Source organism: Acinonyx jubatus, chromosome C1 (assembly GCF_027475565.1).
Source record: "Acinonyx jubatus isolate Ajub_Pintada_27869175 chromosome C1, VMU_Ajub_asm_v1.0, whole genome shotgun sequence".
Classification (NCBI taxonomy): domain Eukaryota; kingdom Metazoa; phylum Chordata; class Mammalia; order Carnivora; family Felidae; genus Acinonyx; species Acinonyx jubatus.
In genome coordinates, this window is record NC_069381.1 from 33,417,868 (window position 1) to 33,433,216 (window position 15,349).

The 15,349-nt window shown below is 45.2% G+C and overlaps 1 protein-coding gene across 2 annotated transcripts in view; it reads left to right on the top strand.

The window, feature by feature from the left end:
• Positions 1 to 15,349, top strand: part of CFAP57 (cilia and flagella associated protein 57) — a 79,163-nt gene that overhangs the window by 22,688 nt on the left and 41,126 nt on the right. For both annotated transcript variants that reach the window (XM_027059455.2, XM_027059456.2), the window contains exons 10-13: positions 4,048 to 4,260; positions 5,826 to 5,999; positions 9,883 to 10,044; positions 14,054 to 14,209. In XM_027059455.2, coding sequence (XP_026915256.2) covers positions 4,048 to 4,260; positions 5,826 to 5,999; positions 9,883 to 10,044; positions 14,054 to 14,209 — 705 coding nt within the window. The remainder of the gene's footprint in view (positions 1 to 4,047; positions 4,261 to 5,825; positions 6,000 to 9,882; positions 10,045 to 14,053; positions 14,210 to 15,349) is intronic.

Sequence of the window (15,349 nt, forward strand, 5' to 3'; positions counted from 1 at the left end):
AGAAGGACTGCAAATGAAGGCACAGGAGAACTTGGAATCAAGGAATTGTATCAGAGAAGCGAAGGAATTCTTCCAAGATAAAGTAGTTGGTGGTATTAAAGGTCAGAGAGAGGGGCGCCTGGGTGGCTCAGTTGGTTGAATGTCCAACTCTTGATTTCAGCTCAGGTCATGATCTCATGGTATGGTATGTGGGATGGAGCCCTGCATTGGGCTGACAGCATGGAGCCTGCCTGGGATTCTCTCTCTCCCTCTCTGCCCCTCCCCTGCTCACTCGCTCTCTCTCTCTCTCTCTCAAAAATAAATCAACATTTACAAAAATAAGTAAAGGTCAGAGAGAGGTCCTGTAAAGACTAAAAACTAACCATTGAGTGTGGCAAATAACAGGTGCATAAGTGCAGGAACTGTGAAAACACTGAGCTTTCCCAGTTTCAACAATGCGATTGGTCTTCAAGTGACTGTGGAGGTGCAGATGAAAGCATGCCGGGTGATTCTGATGCTCTTTCTAGAACCATGTGCATCTCCTTGGGAGGCCCTCCCTGACCAGTCCAGGAAAGCAGCCCTTTGTTGCATCCCTTTGCAAGTATTTATAACACTGGTTTCTAACCAGGGTTGTATGTTAGACTTACATCTGCAGTATTAAAAATATAAATATACAGATGGAGGATACAATAAAGCCATGCACATGGAAATTTATAACCTTAAATACATATATTAGGAATATAAAAGGATAAAAATCAGTGATATAATCATGTAAAGAAGTTAGAAAAGGAACAGCAAATTAAATTCAAAGAAGATAAAAGGAAGGAAATAGTAAGGATAAGAGCAGAAGTTAATGAAATAGAAAACAAACACAATAGAAGATCATCAAAGCCAAAACATGGTTTTGGGTTTTTGGGTTTTTTTTTTTAATGTTTGTTTGTTTTGAGAGACGGGGGGAGGGGAGAGAGGTAATCTAAGCAGGCTCCGCACCATCAGCACAGAGCCCGATACGAGGCTCTCATGAACCGTGAGATCATGACCTGAGCCAAAATCAAGAATTGGACATTTAACCAATTGAGCCACCCAGGCACCCCAGGTTTTTTTAAGTAATCTCTACTCCCAATGTGGGGCTCAAACTCAGAACCTTGAGATCCAGAGTTGCATGCTCTACCAACTGAGCCAGTCAGGTGTCCCCAAAACTTAGCATTTTGAAAATGCAAAATGGACAAGCCTTTAACATGACTGATTACGAGAGGAGAAAAAAAGGAGGAAAGGTAAATAACCAGTATGAGGAATGAAAAGGGGATATCAGTACAGATCCTATATAATAAAAAAAGATCATGAGGGGATATTATGAACAACTTTATGAAAATAAATTTGAATAATATAGATGAAACAAATTCCTAGAAAAATTGAGTCTATCATTTAAAAACCTTCCTATAAAGAAAACTCTAGGCCCAGAGCATATCACTGGAGAATTCTATCAACTTGTAAGGAAAAAAAAAAAAATGACACTAATAATATTGAAGAAACTCTTGCAAAGCATAGAGAAAAGAGCAAATACTTCCCAATATTGTTCTGTGAGGCCAGCATAATCATGATACCAAAACCTGTCAAAGACATCACAAGGAAGAAATGCTAAGCTGGTCTTTTTTGTGACCATAGAAATAAAATATTATCAAGCCAATCCATCAATATATAAAAAGGAGAACACAACATGACCAAGTTGGATTTATTCCAGGAATACAAGATTGTTTTACCATTTGAAATCAATTAATGTGGTACACCACATTAGCTTAATAAGGATGAAAAAATCATATGTTTATCTCTATAAATGCAGATATAATAAAATTGATAGCATTTAATATCCATTCACGATTTTAAAAAACAACACTTGGGGCACCTGGGTGGCTCAGTCGGTTAGGCATCCAACTTCAGCTCAGGTCATGATCTTGTGGTTTGTGAGTTTGAGCCCCATGTCGGGCTCTGTGCTGACAGCTCAGAGCCTGGAGCCCATTTCAGATTCTGTGTCTCCCTCTCTCTCTGCCCCTACCCTGCTCACGCTCTGTCTCTCCTTCAAAAGTAAATAAACATTTTTAAAATTTTAAATAATAAAAAAATAAAAAACAACAAACTAAAAAATAATGGAACTTCTATTATAAAAATCTTATGCAAGATATTTAAGAAAACCTACGACAAACAGCATACTTGATCCTAAAATTATGAAAGCATTCCTTCTGAGAGAGAGAACAAAAGACGATGCCTTCTGTTAGCCTGGTACTGAGTCCTAACCAGCGCAATAAGACAAGAAAAGGAAATATGTCTTAGTCCATGAGTCTGCCATAACAAAACAGCACAGACTGGGTAGCTCATAAAGAACAGAAAAGTTTCCTCACAGTTTGGAGGGCAAGAAGTCCAAGACTCAGGTGCCAGCATGGGTAGGTGAGGGCCCTCTTCCTGGCTGCAGATTTCTCATATCCTCACATGGTAGAAGGGGTGAGCTAGCTCTCTGGGGCATCTTTCATAAGGACACTTACTAATCCCATTCATGAGGGCTCTACCCTCATGACCTAATCACCTGTCAAAGGGCCCCACCTCCCTATACCATCATCTTCTCGGGTAAGGATTTCAACATACGAACTGGGGGGTGCAGGGTGGAGTAAGAGACAGAAACATTCAGACCAAAGCAAAATAAAAAGCGTAGAAATTGGAAAGGAATAAATAGATCCTCACAGACAACATGACTGAGTATGTAGGAAATTCAAAGAGTTTTCAGAGAAACTATTAAAATTAGTGAATCTAGGAATAGTGTTGGAAATAGCGTCACTATATTTTTTCAAGGGTATTTGTACATAATAGTAACAAACGGAGAATCCAATTTAAGAGGTGGAAATGGAGCTGAGGAGGTGGTTAAGGATGTGCCCCACAGGTCGCAGTCATGGAAATACCAAAAGAGGTGGCCAGTGGGTCAGAAGGTTGGTTCCTTATGAGAAAATAAGCAAGTATATTGAAGATAATGGGAACCAGGACTCTCACTATTGGAGAAGGAAGTTATAAATATGATAAGGCGAAGATCTAGAAAGTTGTTGTTGTTGTTTGTTTCTTTGTTTAGTGACCTGGCTGAACGAATCCTGAGAAGTCTTTCTTTCCCCTGCAGTGTGCAGCCTTGATGTCCCTACTCAGATTTTTGTTCTTTTTTTTATCTTTTCTCTGGTTGCCCCTGCGTTGACCTGAGCCACTCATTAGTCACAGATTGGGCTTAGCCCCCTTAGCCAGTTACACTTTCACCCTTTACCATTGGATCTGTGTGGCTGGGAGGTGGCTGTCACAGTTCACAGAGTTCACGTTTTGTTGCTCCTTGTTCAGCCAGGTTCTAGTAGTTTGGAGGTTCTCTCTGTGTACCTGAGAGAGTGCAGCCCTAGCCATGCACACAGTCTTCCAGGCTGCCAGGGATAAGAGTGATTTTATTCCTAAGCCTGGCTTCCTGGGAGATGCCCGTGGACCAGAGGAGATTATTATTCAGTTAGGGTTTGGTCAGATGTTATGTTTAAACCCCTTGTGCTAGTGAGGTTTCTGCCCTGTGTTGATGGGTCCCTGTGCAGCTCAGAAGACGCTTTCGAGTTTTCCCCATATCCTGCTCCGATTGCTCTTGAGTGGGGCGGCTTAGCACATGCGCACAGCCTTCCCGACCCCCAGGGTTGTCTATGATTGCAGAAGGTCTCTCCTTGACCGTGTCTTTCCCTCGTTCTATTAAAATTCTCATGCTCTGCTATTTGCTCATATTGTGGACCTACCAGCCTTTTCTTAATCGCACTACACTGATACCTCCATCATTTTAGACAATGCCCAGAGGGTAGACTTGTTCATGCTCTGTTCCAAATAAAGCCAGTTTTGGGTTTGCTGAAGGGCACGCACCAGGAAAGGACATTCTCCTCCGTGAGGAGTTCATCCTCCTTTCCCTAATGAGGCGTGTGTGTGTGTGTGTGTGTGTGTGTGTGTGTGTGTGCGCACATGTGTGCACAGGGACATATGCACGCTTTTAACTGGGTACGCCTTCATCCCCTGTAGGTTCGCTCGGTTGTGTGGAATGCGGATGACAGCAAACTGATCTCTTGCGGCACAGACGGTGCTGTCTATGAATGGAATCTGTCCTCAGGAAAGAGAGAGACAGAATGCGTTCTCAAGTCCTGCAGTTACAACTGTGTTACTGTCTCCCCCGATGCCAAAATTATCTTTGCAGTTGGATCAGACCAGACCCTCAAGGAGATTGCAGACTCTTCGGTGAGTCTGCCCCGGCCCCACCTCCGGGCTGCCCGCTGGTCTGCAGAAGACAGCCTCCACGGGCGCAGCAGGAAGTGTGACGGGAAGAGGGCTCGTCAGAACAGGGTCCCTTCTTCATGGGACGACCCTCTGGGTTATTCCGTTATTGATACTTCTGGGATTTCCTGCCCGGCGCCCTACCTGACTGGTTAAACCGTGCGGCCCCTTTCTCCTTCTGTTTTGCTGGCTGGCTACAGGTCTCTTCCACCCTCCAGGCCCGCAGGTCAGCAACATCTCCAAACTGCATGCTTACCCTGGGGTAGAGACGGAAGTATAGTTACCGCTGTCGCCTAGGCTCGGCCACCACATTTGTTCGAGACCTCCAAACTCTGAAATTTAGGAATTACCACATTTGGCTCCAAATAGCTGAGGGAGGAGAGAAGAGTTCAGCAGAGACACTTCACACAAACGTGGCTGGATCCTTCTCCAGGCGCCAGCGACAGCCGATCTTCTTTGGTGCTCGTCACCCTCCTGGCGCTGGGGCCGGAAAGCGCACAGACACCACGGCAGCAGACTGACCCGAGACGGGTTTCGCCATGATTGGAGCCCAGCTGAGAGGAGGGGGTCTCTCCACTGTGCCCCCAAGTAGCTTAGTCCTAATTGTGTGGTGGCTTTTACAGTGCTGAACCGGAACAAGCCCCTTCAGGCCAGGCCCGCAATTCACGCCTCTTGCTGTCCCTACTAGCCGGCGCACACTGCATGACCCACACAAACATTCCCTCAATGTTTGGTGGGAGGGTGGGTGGGTGATTGGATGGAGGGAAGGCACGGTGAGTGAATTCACGAAAAACAAAATGAGTTTCCTGATAGTATAGTTTTGTTTGTGTAACGGGCATTAATAACTGTTTGCTGAATGGCTGTATGATCCGTATCGCATTCTGAGTGTGAGATGTGAGGTAGCCTAGCAGTCACGAGCAGAGACACTCGGGCCTGACTGCCACTTCCTAGGTGGGTGCTGTCTGTGTGGCTCTGTTTCGTCATCTTAAAATAGGGGTAACGGTAACTGCCCCCAAAGGGTTTTTGTGAGGATCAAATGAGTTACAACATGCAAAAGCCTTAAAATGGGGCTTGGCTTCCTTGTAAAAAAATTTTTTTTAATGTTTATTTAGTTTTGAGAGAGACAGAGACAGAGTGTGAGTGGGGGAGAGACCGAGAGAGAGGGAGACACAGAATCCGAAGCAGACTGAGCTGTCAGCACAGCGCCTGACACGGGGCTCGAACCCACGAACCGTGAGATCCTGACCTGAGCCAAAGTCGAATGCTTAACCGACTGAGCCACCCAGGCGCCCCTTGGCTTCCTTTTGTTAACGTTAATCCTAACTCCCAGAATACTTGTTCACCAATCAGGCAGCCAGGATATACTGAAATCAGTGCCTTTTATGCATAGGCACCATGCCAGGTGCTGTAAGGAATAGAGAAACATTTTTCAGTACAGAACTTGCCCAAGTGTTGCTGTTACAGGAGAGGAGGGAATGACATGGGGCCACAGCTGAGCCCCTCACCGTGAACACCTGTCTGTGTTCCAGATCCTTCGAGAGATATCAGCCTTTGATGTCGTCTACACAGCCATCGTCATCTCGCATTCTGGGCGCATGATGTTTGTGGGCACCTCGGTGGGAACCATCCGTGCGATGAAGTACCCGCTGCCTCTGCAGAAAGAATTCAATGAGTACCAGGCCCATGCAGGTCCTATCACCAAGGTGAGAAGGGACCCTCTCTTTAGGGGCCCATTCCCAGAACTAGCTCTCCATGGATCCATCTGATCCTGCCCTCCACACCCCTGCTTCATCCTTGCAACCCCTTTCTGTGTCTCCTCTCCCCTTATTCCTCTCTCCCTCTTTATTCATCCAACCACCCATTCAATGAGCCCTTATTGGCTACTAATACTCTTTGTTTAAAGTACTCCCACGAATATATCTTAGGAGATCATCAGAGGTACACCTAAAGATTCATGTACAAGGTTGTTCACCATAATACCATGCATAATAATGGGCCATTTGAGAGACGCTGTATGCCACCCACCCAGATCTCCCATCTGCTGAGTGCTGGCTGCCACATCCGGCTCTCCTCCCCCGCAGAAGTGCCCTGGACCAAAAAGAGTCAAAGCCCAGGAGATGAACCCCTCCGTCCCCTTGAAGACACAAAACATGAACACACATTTGTAAATTGTCCCTCCAACAACACCAACACCCAAGGCTTTGAACTATGTCCCAAACTCTACGCTGCCTTGCCCGCAGACAGTATCCTTATGAAGAAAGGATTTTTCATTATCAGCTGGAAGATTCCCGTATTGAGCCTGGGTCTTGCACTCAAAGTAAACTGAAAATTCCCCCTCTTCTCTTCATAGCTGTGAAGTTTTGTGGATAAGGTATTTATTTTTCTGATTATGAAAGCAACACGTATTCACTTTATAAACAAAAATCCCTATAGTATCCTCATTAATGTTTTGATGCCTTTTCTCATACTCTTCTGTGTACTTTTGTGTGCATTTTAAATAAATAGAGATTGTACTGTATGTACTTTTGTAGGCTGCTTTTTTTTTTTTTACTTAATGCTATTATAAGCATTTTTTTCATATAATTAGGTGTTCCTCAAAAACATGATTTTAGTAACTACACAAATATCCCAGCAAATGATGGACCATAACTTAATTCTTCTCTTACAACTAGGCTTTTTTAAAAAATTTTATTTATTTTATTTATTTTTATTTTTATTTTTTAATTTTTTTAGTTTATTTATTTATTTTGAAAGAGAGAGAATGAGCTGGGGAGGAGCAGAGAGAGAAGGGGAGAGAGGATCTGAAGCAGGCTCTATGCTGACAACAGAGAGCCTGATGTGGGGCTTGAAAACATGAGCTGTGAGATCATGACCTGAGCCGAAGTTGGATGATTTACCGACTGAGCCACCGAGGCTCCCCTACAACTAGACATTTATTTTTATTTTTTTAATGAGTGGCTTTTTTACTGTTTATTTATTTTGAGAGAGAAAAAAAAAGAGAGAGAGAGAATCCCTAGTAGACTCCACACTCAGCACAGAGCCCAAGGCAGGGCTTGATCCCACAACTATGAGATCACAACCTGAGCTGATCAAGAGTCAGATGCTTAATTGACTGAGCCACCCAGGTGCCCTGAGAGGTTTTTTTTTTAAGTTTTTAAAATTTATTCTGAGAGAGAGCGTGCACGTGTGCGAGTACAAGCAGGAGTGGGGCAGAGAGAGAGAATCTTAAGCAGGCTCTGTGGTGTTATTGCAGAGCCCAACTCAGAGCTCAATCTCACAAACCATGAGATCATGACCTGAGCTGAAATCAAGAGTCAGATGCTTAACTGACTGAGCCACTCAGGTACCCCGGCATTTATTTTTTATTTTTTTTATTTTAAAGAGAGAGAGAGAGAGAGAGAGAAAACATGAGCAGGGGAGGGGCAGAGGGAAAGAGAGAGAGAATTTCAAGCAGGCTCCGTGCCCAGTATAAGGTCGACACGGGGCTCAATCCCACAACTGTGAGATCATGACCTGAGCCGAAATCAAGAGTTGGATGTTGAACCGACTGAGCCACCCAAACGCCCCTAAAACTGGGCATTTAAATGACCTTATGAACTCTAATATTCTGCTCTACAGATTTCTGTGGGCATCTCTGATTATTTTAAAGGCTAAATTGCTAGACAGGGGTAAAAGCCCCAAGTGAAAGAACATTGCCATTTGTAAGGTTGTTTTTTTTTTTTTATTTTTTTAACGTTTATTCATTTTTTGAGAGGCAGAGAGAGACAGAGCATGAGTGGGGGAGGAGCAGAGACAGAGGGAGACACAGAATCCGAAGCAGGCTCCAGGCTCTGAACTGAGAGCACAGAGCCTGATGCGGGGCTCGAACTCACAAACCGTGAGATCATGACCTGAGCCAAAGTCAGACACTCAACCGACTGAGCCACCCGGGTGCCCCCATTTGTAAGGTTTTGACGCACATTCCTGATGGTGAGAAGGCATCTTCATAGTTGATTCTTTTGCTTTCACTTTTTATTTTGAGACGATTATAAATTCATAGGCATGTAAAGATGGCATAGGTCCAGTGTACCCTTCTCCCAGTTTCCCCCAATAATTGTATCTACTGTAACTATAGTATGATATCACCCCGGAAAATTGATGTTGGTACAATATGTGTGTGTGTTTCGCTGCCGTTCTATCACATGTATAGATTCCTGTAACCAGCACTGCAATCAGGGCACAGAACTGCTTCATGGCCACAAAGAGCCCCCTCGGGCTACCTTTGATAGTGATACCCACCCACCCCTCACCCGCCTCCCTCCCTAGTCCTATGCAAACACTTGTTGGTTCTCCAGTTCCATAATTTGTCATTTTATTTATTTATTTATTCAGAAAGAGAACATGCCATGCATCCTCCATAATTTGTCATTTTAAGAATTTTATATAGGGGCGCCTAGGTGGCTCAGTCAGTTAAGCGTCCAACTCTTGATTTGGGCTCAGGTCGTGATCTCATGGTTCACGAGCCCCGCATCAGGCTCCACGCTGACAGCACAGAGCCTGCTTGGGATTCTCTCTCTCTCTCTCTCTCTCTCTCTCTCTCTCTCTCTCTCTGCCCCTCCCCCACTTGTACACACACACACACACACACACACACACACACTCTCTCTCTCTCTCTCTCTCTCTCAAAATAAATAAATATGCCTTTAATAAAAAAGAATTTTATTTATTTTCCCGCACGCCCTAAGAATTTTATATAAATAGAATGGTACAGTATGTGACCTTTTGACAGTGGCTTTTCTCGCACAGTGCATACCCTCGAGCTCCATCTAAGTTTTCTCATGTATCAATACTTCATTTCTTCCATGGCAGGAATGCACCATCATCTGTTTAGCCATCTGCCTATTGCAAGATAGTTTACTGTTTTCCCAGTTTTGGGCTATTACAAATAAAGCTGCTATGACCAATCACGTACAGGCTTCTGTGTGGACCTTCCTTTCTCTGGGGTAAATGCCCAGGGGAATGATTGCTGGATCATGTGATATATTTATGTTTAGTTTTTTTAAAGAAACTGCCAAGCTATTTTCCATTCCCGCCAGCAATGGGTGCAAGATCCAGTTTCTCCACATCGTTGCCAGCATTTGGTATTGTCACTATTTCTCATTTTATCTGTTCTAACACGTGTGTAGTAATATCTCCCCGTAGTTTTAATATGCATTTCCCTAATGACTAATAGTGGTGAACATCTTCTTGTGTGCCTCTTTGCCATCTGGATACCTCTTTGGTGAAACGTCTCCATATTTCTTGCCCACCCTCTAGTTGGTTTGGGTTTTTTACTGCCGAACTGCCGAGTGTTGAGAGTTCTTTTTATAATCTAGATAATAATTAACTCTTCAGATTCCAAATCCACAGAGGACATGACCCAGTCTTGCTTCTTTTATTTATGAACAGAAGCTTGTGAGGTGTATCTCATTCTTACCCAGGATCCTGTCTTCCTTCCCGTGAGGATGTGCCCAGGGTTGCCTGAATGGAGGCCCTGCACACAGCCAGTTCAGTTCTGGTCACCCACGACCTCTGAAAGCTTCCTCTCCATGCTCTTTCTCTCCTCAGATGTTGCTCACCTTTGATGACCAATTCCTGCTGACTGTTGCTGAAGATGGCTGCCTGTTTACCTGGAAGGTCTTTGATAAGGATGGTCGAGGAATCAAGCGAGAGAGGGAGGTGGGCTTTGCCGAAGAGGTGCTCATTACTAAAACAGACATGGAAGAGAAGGTAAGAATTGGGTCTAACGAAGAGAGACGTGGAAATTCCTTACCAGACTGTGTCCAAACTCCTGGGACTGGCATTCGAGGGCCTGTGTAGCCTGGCTACCCCCCACTGCCCAGCACAGATCCCCCCCCCCCCCGGCTCCTTGCACATTCCCTGCCCCCACCATCATGCTGCCCTCCTCACTGCGGCTACATCTCTTCCCACCCCCACCCTGCTCATCATCCTGCCACGTGGTCATCTTGACTTACACTCTGCTCCACTTGTAGCCTGTGAAACTACCTTTCATCTTCCTACTCTTTGAGGACAGTAGCCATGACATGCAGTTCCCTTGGGTGACCAGCAGTTTCTAGCCCATGCTAGACACGTGAAGACAGTCGATCAGTATTTACAGAATTGAACTGACAAGCTGACTATACCCGTTGTATCTGGGAAACTTAATAATTGCTAGTAGAGCCTTCTTTATATAAAAAAAAAGTTATTTAGAAAACGTCCCTGAAAACCACTTCTCTTCATAATAAAACAGTAAAGGTAATAATAACCAGCATATTTTTTTTTAGGTTTTCTACAAACCAGGCACTGCACTAATTACTCTATAAGTATTTTCTTATTTAAATCTTATATCATCTCTGTGAGGAAGATACTGTTACTCTCCCCATGTTTTAAGAAGTGACTCTGGAGGAGTGAAGTGAAGTGTAGTAGGACCAGAGTTCTGACCGAGATTTAATCTAGAGCCCACTCTCTTCATCACTACCCCAAAGGGCCCTCCCTGCTGCAAATGCATTAACCACTCTGGGAAGACGTGTTTTGAGAGTTCTGTGCCACGCTCCCTAAGGGAGATGCCAAAGGGATGGGAAAGTCACGAGGCTTACAGAGAATGGCAGAGCTATGCATTCATTGCTGTTCATCCAGGATCTAGAGTGCATTTATTGACTACCTACTGTTTGCTAGGTACTGCGGATGCATGTATAAAAAGACAGGCATGGGCCCTGTGATCAGGAAACACAGTCAAGTAGAGATGAGAAAACCATCAGAGCAGCAAGGCAAAATGGCCCCAAAGCAGGATGATGAGACTCAGGTATTCCCAGAGATCCCTACTAGAGCTCCCTGGAACTTTCTGCAGGAAAGGAAAAGTGGGAGGAAAGGATAAGGGAGAGCCTATGAGAGTCAGGATCTGACCTCCTGCAGGAAGGCAAGCACGTCTTCTGTTCCTCCTCCTCTCTGTTTTCTCCCCCATTCTTCCCCAAGGGTAGGGGAAAAGGACAAGTAGGAGACACCAGGCTGTGCCAAAGGCCTGAGGTGTCTGGGCTGACTCCTGACCCAGCCCCCAGCTTGGCCTTGTTCTGCTCACCTCCTGGAGCCCCTTCTATCTCTGCATGTGAGAGACCGCAGTCTTACTCCCTGTAAACCTCCCTGTCCTTCCCGGCTCCCCCCTCCTTGCTCTCTCTCCACCTGTCCTCTAAAAGTCACATTTCTCAGAATTCCCAGCTCTCTTTTTCTTCTTGAGACTCTATGATATTTGATGTAACTATCTCTCACAACATGATTTACCTACTCATTCGTTCATCCAACCACTACTTACAGAGGTGCCCTGTTATGTGCCAGGCACCATACTAAGGTCTAGGACGACAGAAATGAAAGACATGTGGGGGCCTTGAGCTCATAGCCTGGAAGGAGGTATAGGTAAAATTAAAAAGGGAAACTAAGTGTGTTTCAGGTGTTATGAAGGAACGATGCTCTGGGGTCACAGGGGAAGGGACCCTGACCCAAGCCAGGTGGTACCAGAGGAAGTAAGTGAGCCTTGGACGGAGCCTTCCTGAACAGATGGGAAAGGTTCTTCCATACCAAGGGGTGAGTGTGCAGAAGGATGAGACAGGTGCTCCGGGGAAGATGCTAGGTGGGGCCAGAGATGAGAGGGTGTACGGAGCTGGAGGGTCTTTTTACACCCAAAGTGTTTCCAAAGTGTTTCAGACTTTGGAAATTGTTCCTAAGGACCCACTGATAGATGTACGTTAGGGAATAACCTCAGGAGAGCCTCGTCTGCGGCCAGGCGCACGGATTGAGGAAGGATGATGAGCATGTGGCCCAGACACAATGTGTCAGAAACCAGCGTCACCGTCACTAAATGTATTCCACTAGTCCAAGGCAGACCCCGGGTGACCCATTCATCTGATAAACATTCACTTAATGCTATGTTGCTGGCCCTGTGCTACGCACCCAGGAGAAGGCAGTGAATCAGGAGGGGCCATGTGCCACTCGTAGGGAGCATCCTACCAAGGAGACCATCTTCATCCGTGGCCACGTCCCCTTCACCCCACACCCCGCCAGGCACCATGTTCCCTCAAATCTGTCTCTTAAATCTCTCCATTCCACCATCCTGCCCATCCCCTGCCTGTACTATGCGGTACCCCCTCCCCACCAATCCCTCTGTCTTAGTGCTTGAATCTAGCCTGGGCTACACACTGCCATCAGAGAGGTCTTTCTGAGACCAGAGTGAGCTCAATCAGGTTGGACAAGGACCTTTAGAGGACCGTTAGGAGAAAATCCTAATTTCTTATCATGGCCGGCAACGACCTTCATGGTCTGACCCCATCTCAGCCTCCTCTCCCTCTGCCTCCCACCTGCACCTCATCACACACAGCGCTTTGACCAGGCGTCCTCACTCTTATCCCTGACTTTGCACATGCAACCTGTGTTCATCCCTCATCTCAGTACTCCTATGTGCCAGGGCCACACTTGTCCTCTGGGCAGGAAGGCAGAAATGAGCATCACACATTCATTATTCTCTAATTGTCCATGGCTATGGGGGATATAGACCAGAAAATATGAGACAGGGATGCATGGGGGGGGGGGAGGGGGGGAGAGGGTGATCATGGATGAGTGAGAGGAAAACACCTGTGTGCTCACCCTCTCTGTCATTAACATTAACTTTTTCAGGAAATGAAGGGTGTGTGCATCACAGTATTTTTAGAAAACTTTGACATCAGCGAATGCAACAGATTGAAAGAAATCACTAGATGTAGGAACAAGCAAGACAGGACGAGTTAGGACCTAAATTAATGTTAGTGAGGCCAGAAGAGGCATAACAGACATTGAGAGGGACAGATTGACAGTCCTGGGAAGATGCCTGGCTCTGGGCGCTCATCACAATTTGTAATGATGTGTTTATTTGGCTTCCTCGGTAGACGATAGAGTCGATGGGGGCAGGAATCACAGTTAACACTGTTTCTCAAGTACCTACTATGTGTTAGGCACTCTTCTGGGTACTAGGCATGTATCAGTATACAAAGCCAACAAAGATTTTAGCCTTCCCGGAGCTTAAATTCTTTTTTTAAATGTTTATTTATTTTTGAGAGTGGGGGAGAGCAAGTGGAGTGGGGAGAGGGGCAGAGAGAGAGGGAGACAGAGAATCTGAAGCAGGCTCCAGGCTCTGAACTGTCAACACAGAGCCCAATGCAGGGCTCGAATCCACAAACCGTGAGATCAGGACCTGAGCTGAAGTTGGATGCTTAACCAACTGAGCCACCCAGGCGCCCCTTGGAGCTTAAATTCTAATGAGGAAGAAGACAAAGGACAATAAATTCATAAGTAAATTATATTAGAAAGTGCCTAGATCTAAGAAAATAATAAAAAATGAGCAGAGTGAGCAGGGTCGTGAGTGCCGGGAACGGGAAGGGAAGGGTCGCAGGATTAACTAGTGTGGCCCAAGTAGACCTCATTTAACAGGTGACATTAACACGTATTTGAAGATGAGAGAATTATTAGCGGCATGCCTAGCACCCAGTAGGGCTCGCTGAATGGATGTTGTGAGGGCAGAGGAGGAAGCCCATATGTTCTATGTTTCCTCGTTTTTAGCCCGTGGGTCTTGTGGGGAAAAGATGACAGGGTCTAGTTGAGACACATGAGTCTGAGGCTGAGCAGAACCGCAGATCTCAGAGAGCTCAAGGCCCCGGGTTAAATATTCCCCTTCACCCCCACCATGAATGTTCTTGACTCTGATGTCCTTCTCCCAAAGGCTCAGATCATGCTGGAGCTGAAGACTCGTGTGGAAGAGTTAAAAATGGAGAATGAGTATCAGCTGCGACTGAAGGATATGAACTATTCTGAGAAGATTAAGGAGCTAACAGATAAGTTCCTGCAGGAAATGGAGTCCTTGAAAACGAAAAACCAGGTCTGTTTGAGAGACTGAGCCAACAGCCACAAATAATGAGACATTGCCAATTTACTCCAGAAGGAACTGCCCTCCCTTACCCAAGCCAAGCCCAAACAATGAACTATATGATACCGTGTGGTTTTTTTTTTTTTAATTTTTTTTTCAACGTTTATTTATTTCTGGGACAGAGAGAGACAGAGCATGAACGGGGGAGGGGCAGAGAGAGCGGGAGACACAGAATCGGAAACAGGCTCCAGGCTCTGAGCCATCAGCCCAGAGCCTGACGCGGGGCTCGAACTCACGGACCACGAGATCGTGACCTGGCTGAAGTCGGACGCTTAACCGACTGCGCCACCCAGGCGCCCCGATACCGTGTGGTTTTTAAGCATAGTTGCTAACATCAGAAATGCTTACAGCAAAGTGCGAAGTGGAACAAAGAAGAATACAAAACCGTAGTGAATGGTATTAATTAAGTAAAATAAATACACATAGAACAGTTCATAAGAAAATAGCCAGCAATGTGATTACTTCAGGAAGTTGAGCTTCTGGGTAATTTAAATTTTGTTCTCTCTACTTTTCTGTGTTTTGCAAATCACCTACAATGAGAATATATTATCTCTGTGATCAAGAGAAACTTACTTAAAAACAAAATGAAAAAGGTAACAAGAAAAGCAAAGTGTAGAAAAAGAAGAGCTACCAGAATATTGATTTCTGGATTGTCAGTAGTTTAAATAAAATTAGTCTAAATGGTCCCTCCTGTAGTCAGATTTGATCTACAGGACTTCCCAGAATAACCCCCTTTGTTCACAAATCTGTCTTGCCCTTCATCTAAAACCCCTGGCTTAGAGGGTATTTGTTCTTTTATGTTATCGCCATGGGTCAGAGAGTTTAGCTAAAAGGAAAAAAAAAAAGCCCCTGGCTGTTAGTTTTATTATTTTATTCCTTTGTCAACAAATACTGATGTGGTGCCCTCCACAAGCTCAACTCGAAGTTATTCCTGGGAGCGCCCCTCTGCCTGCAAGGAGCTTTCCTGCTCGATTAAAGAAAACACTTCTTAGAAGCTGACACATTAACACATCCAAGGATTTAGTTGACGGCACTGTTCAAACAACAGAGAATTCAAATGAATCCTTACTTTTTCCACCTCAAAATCCATCT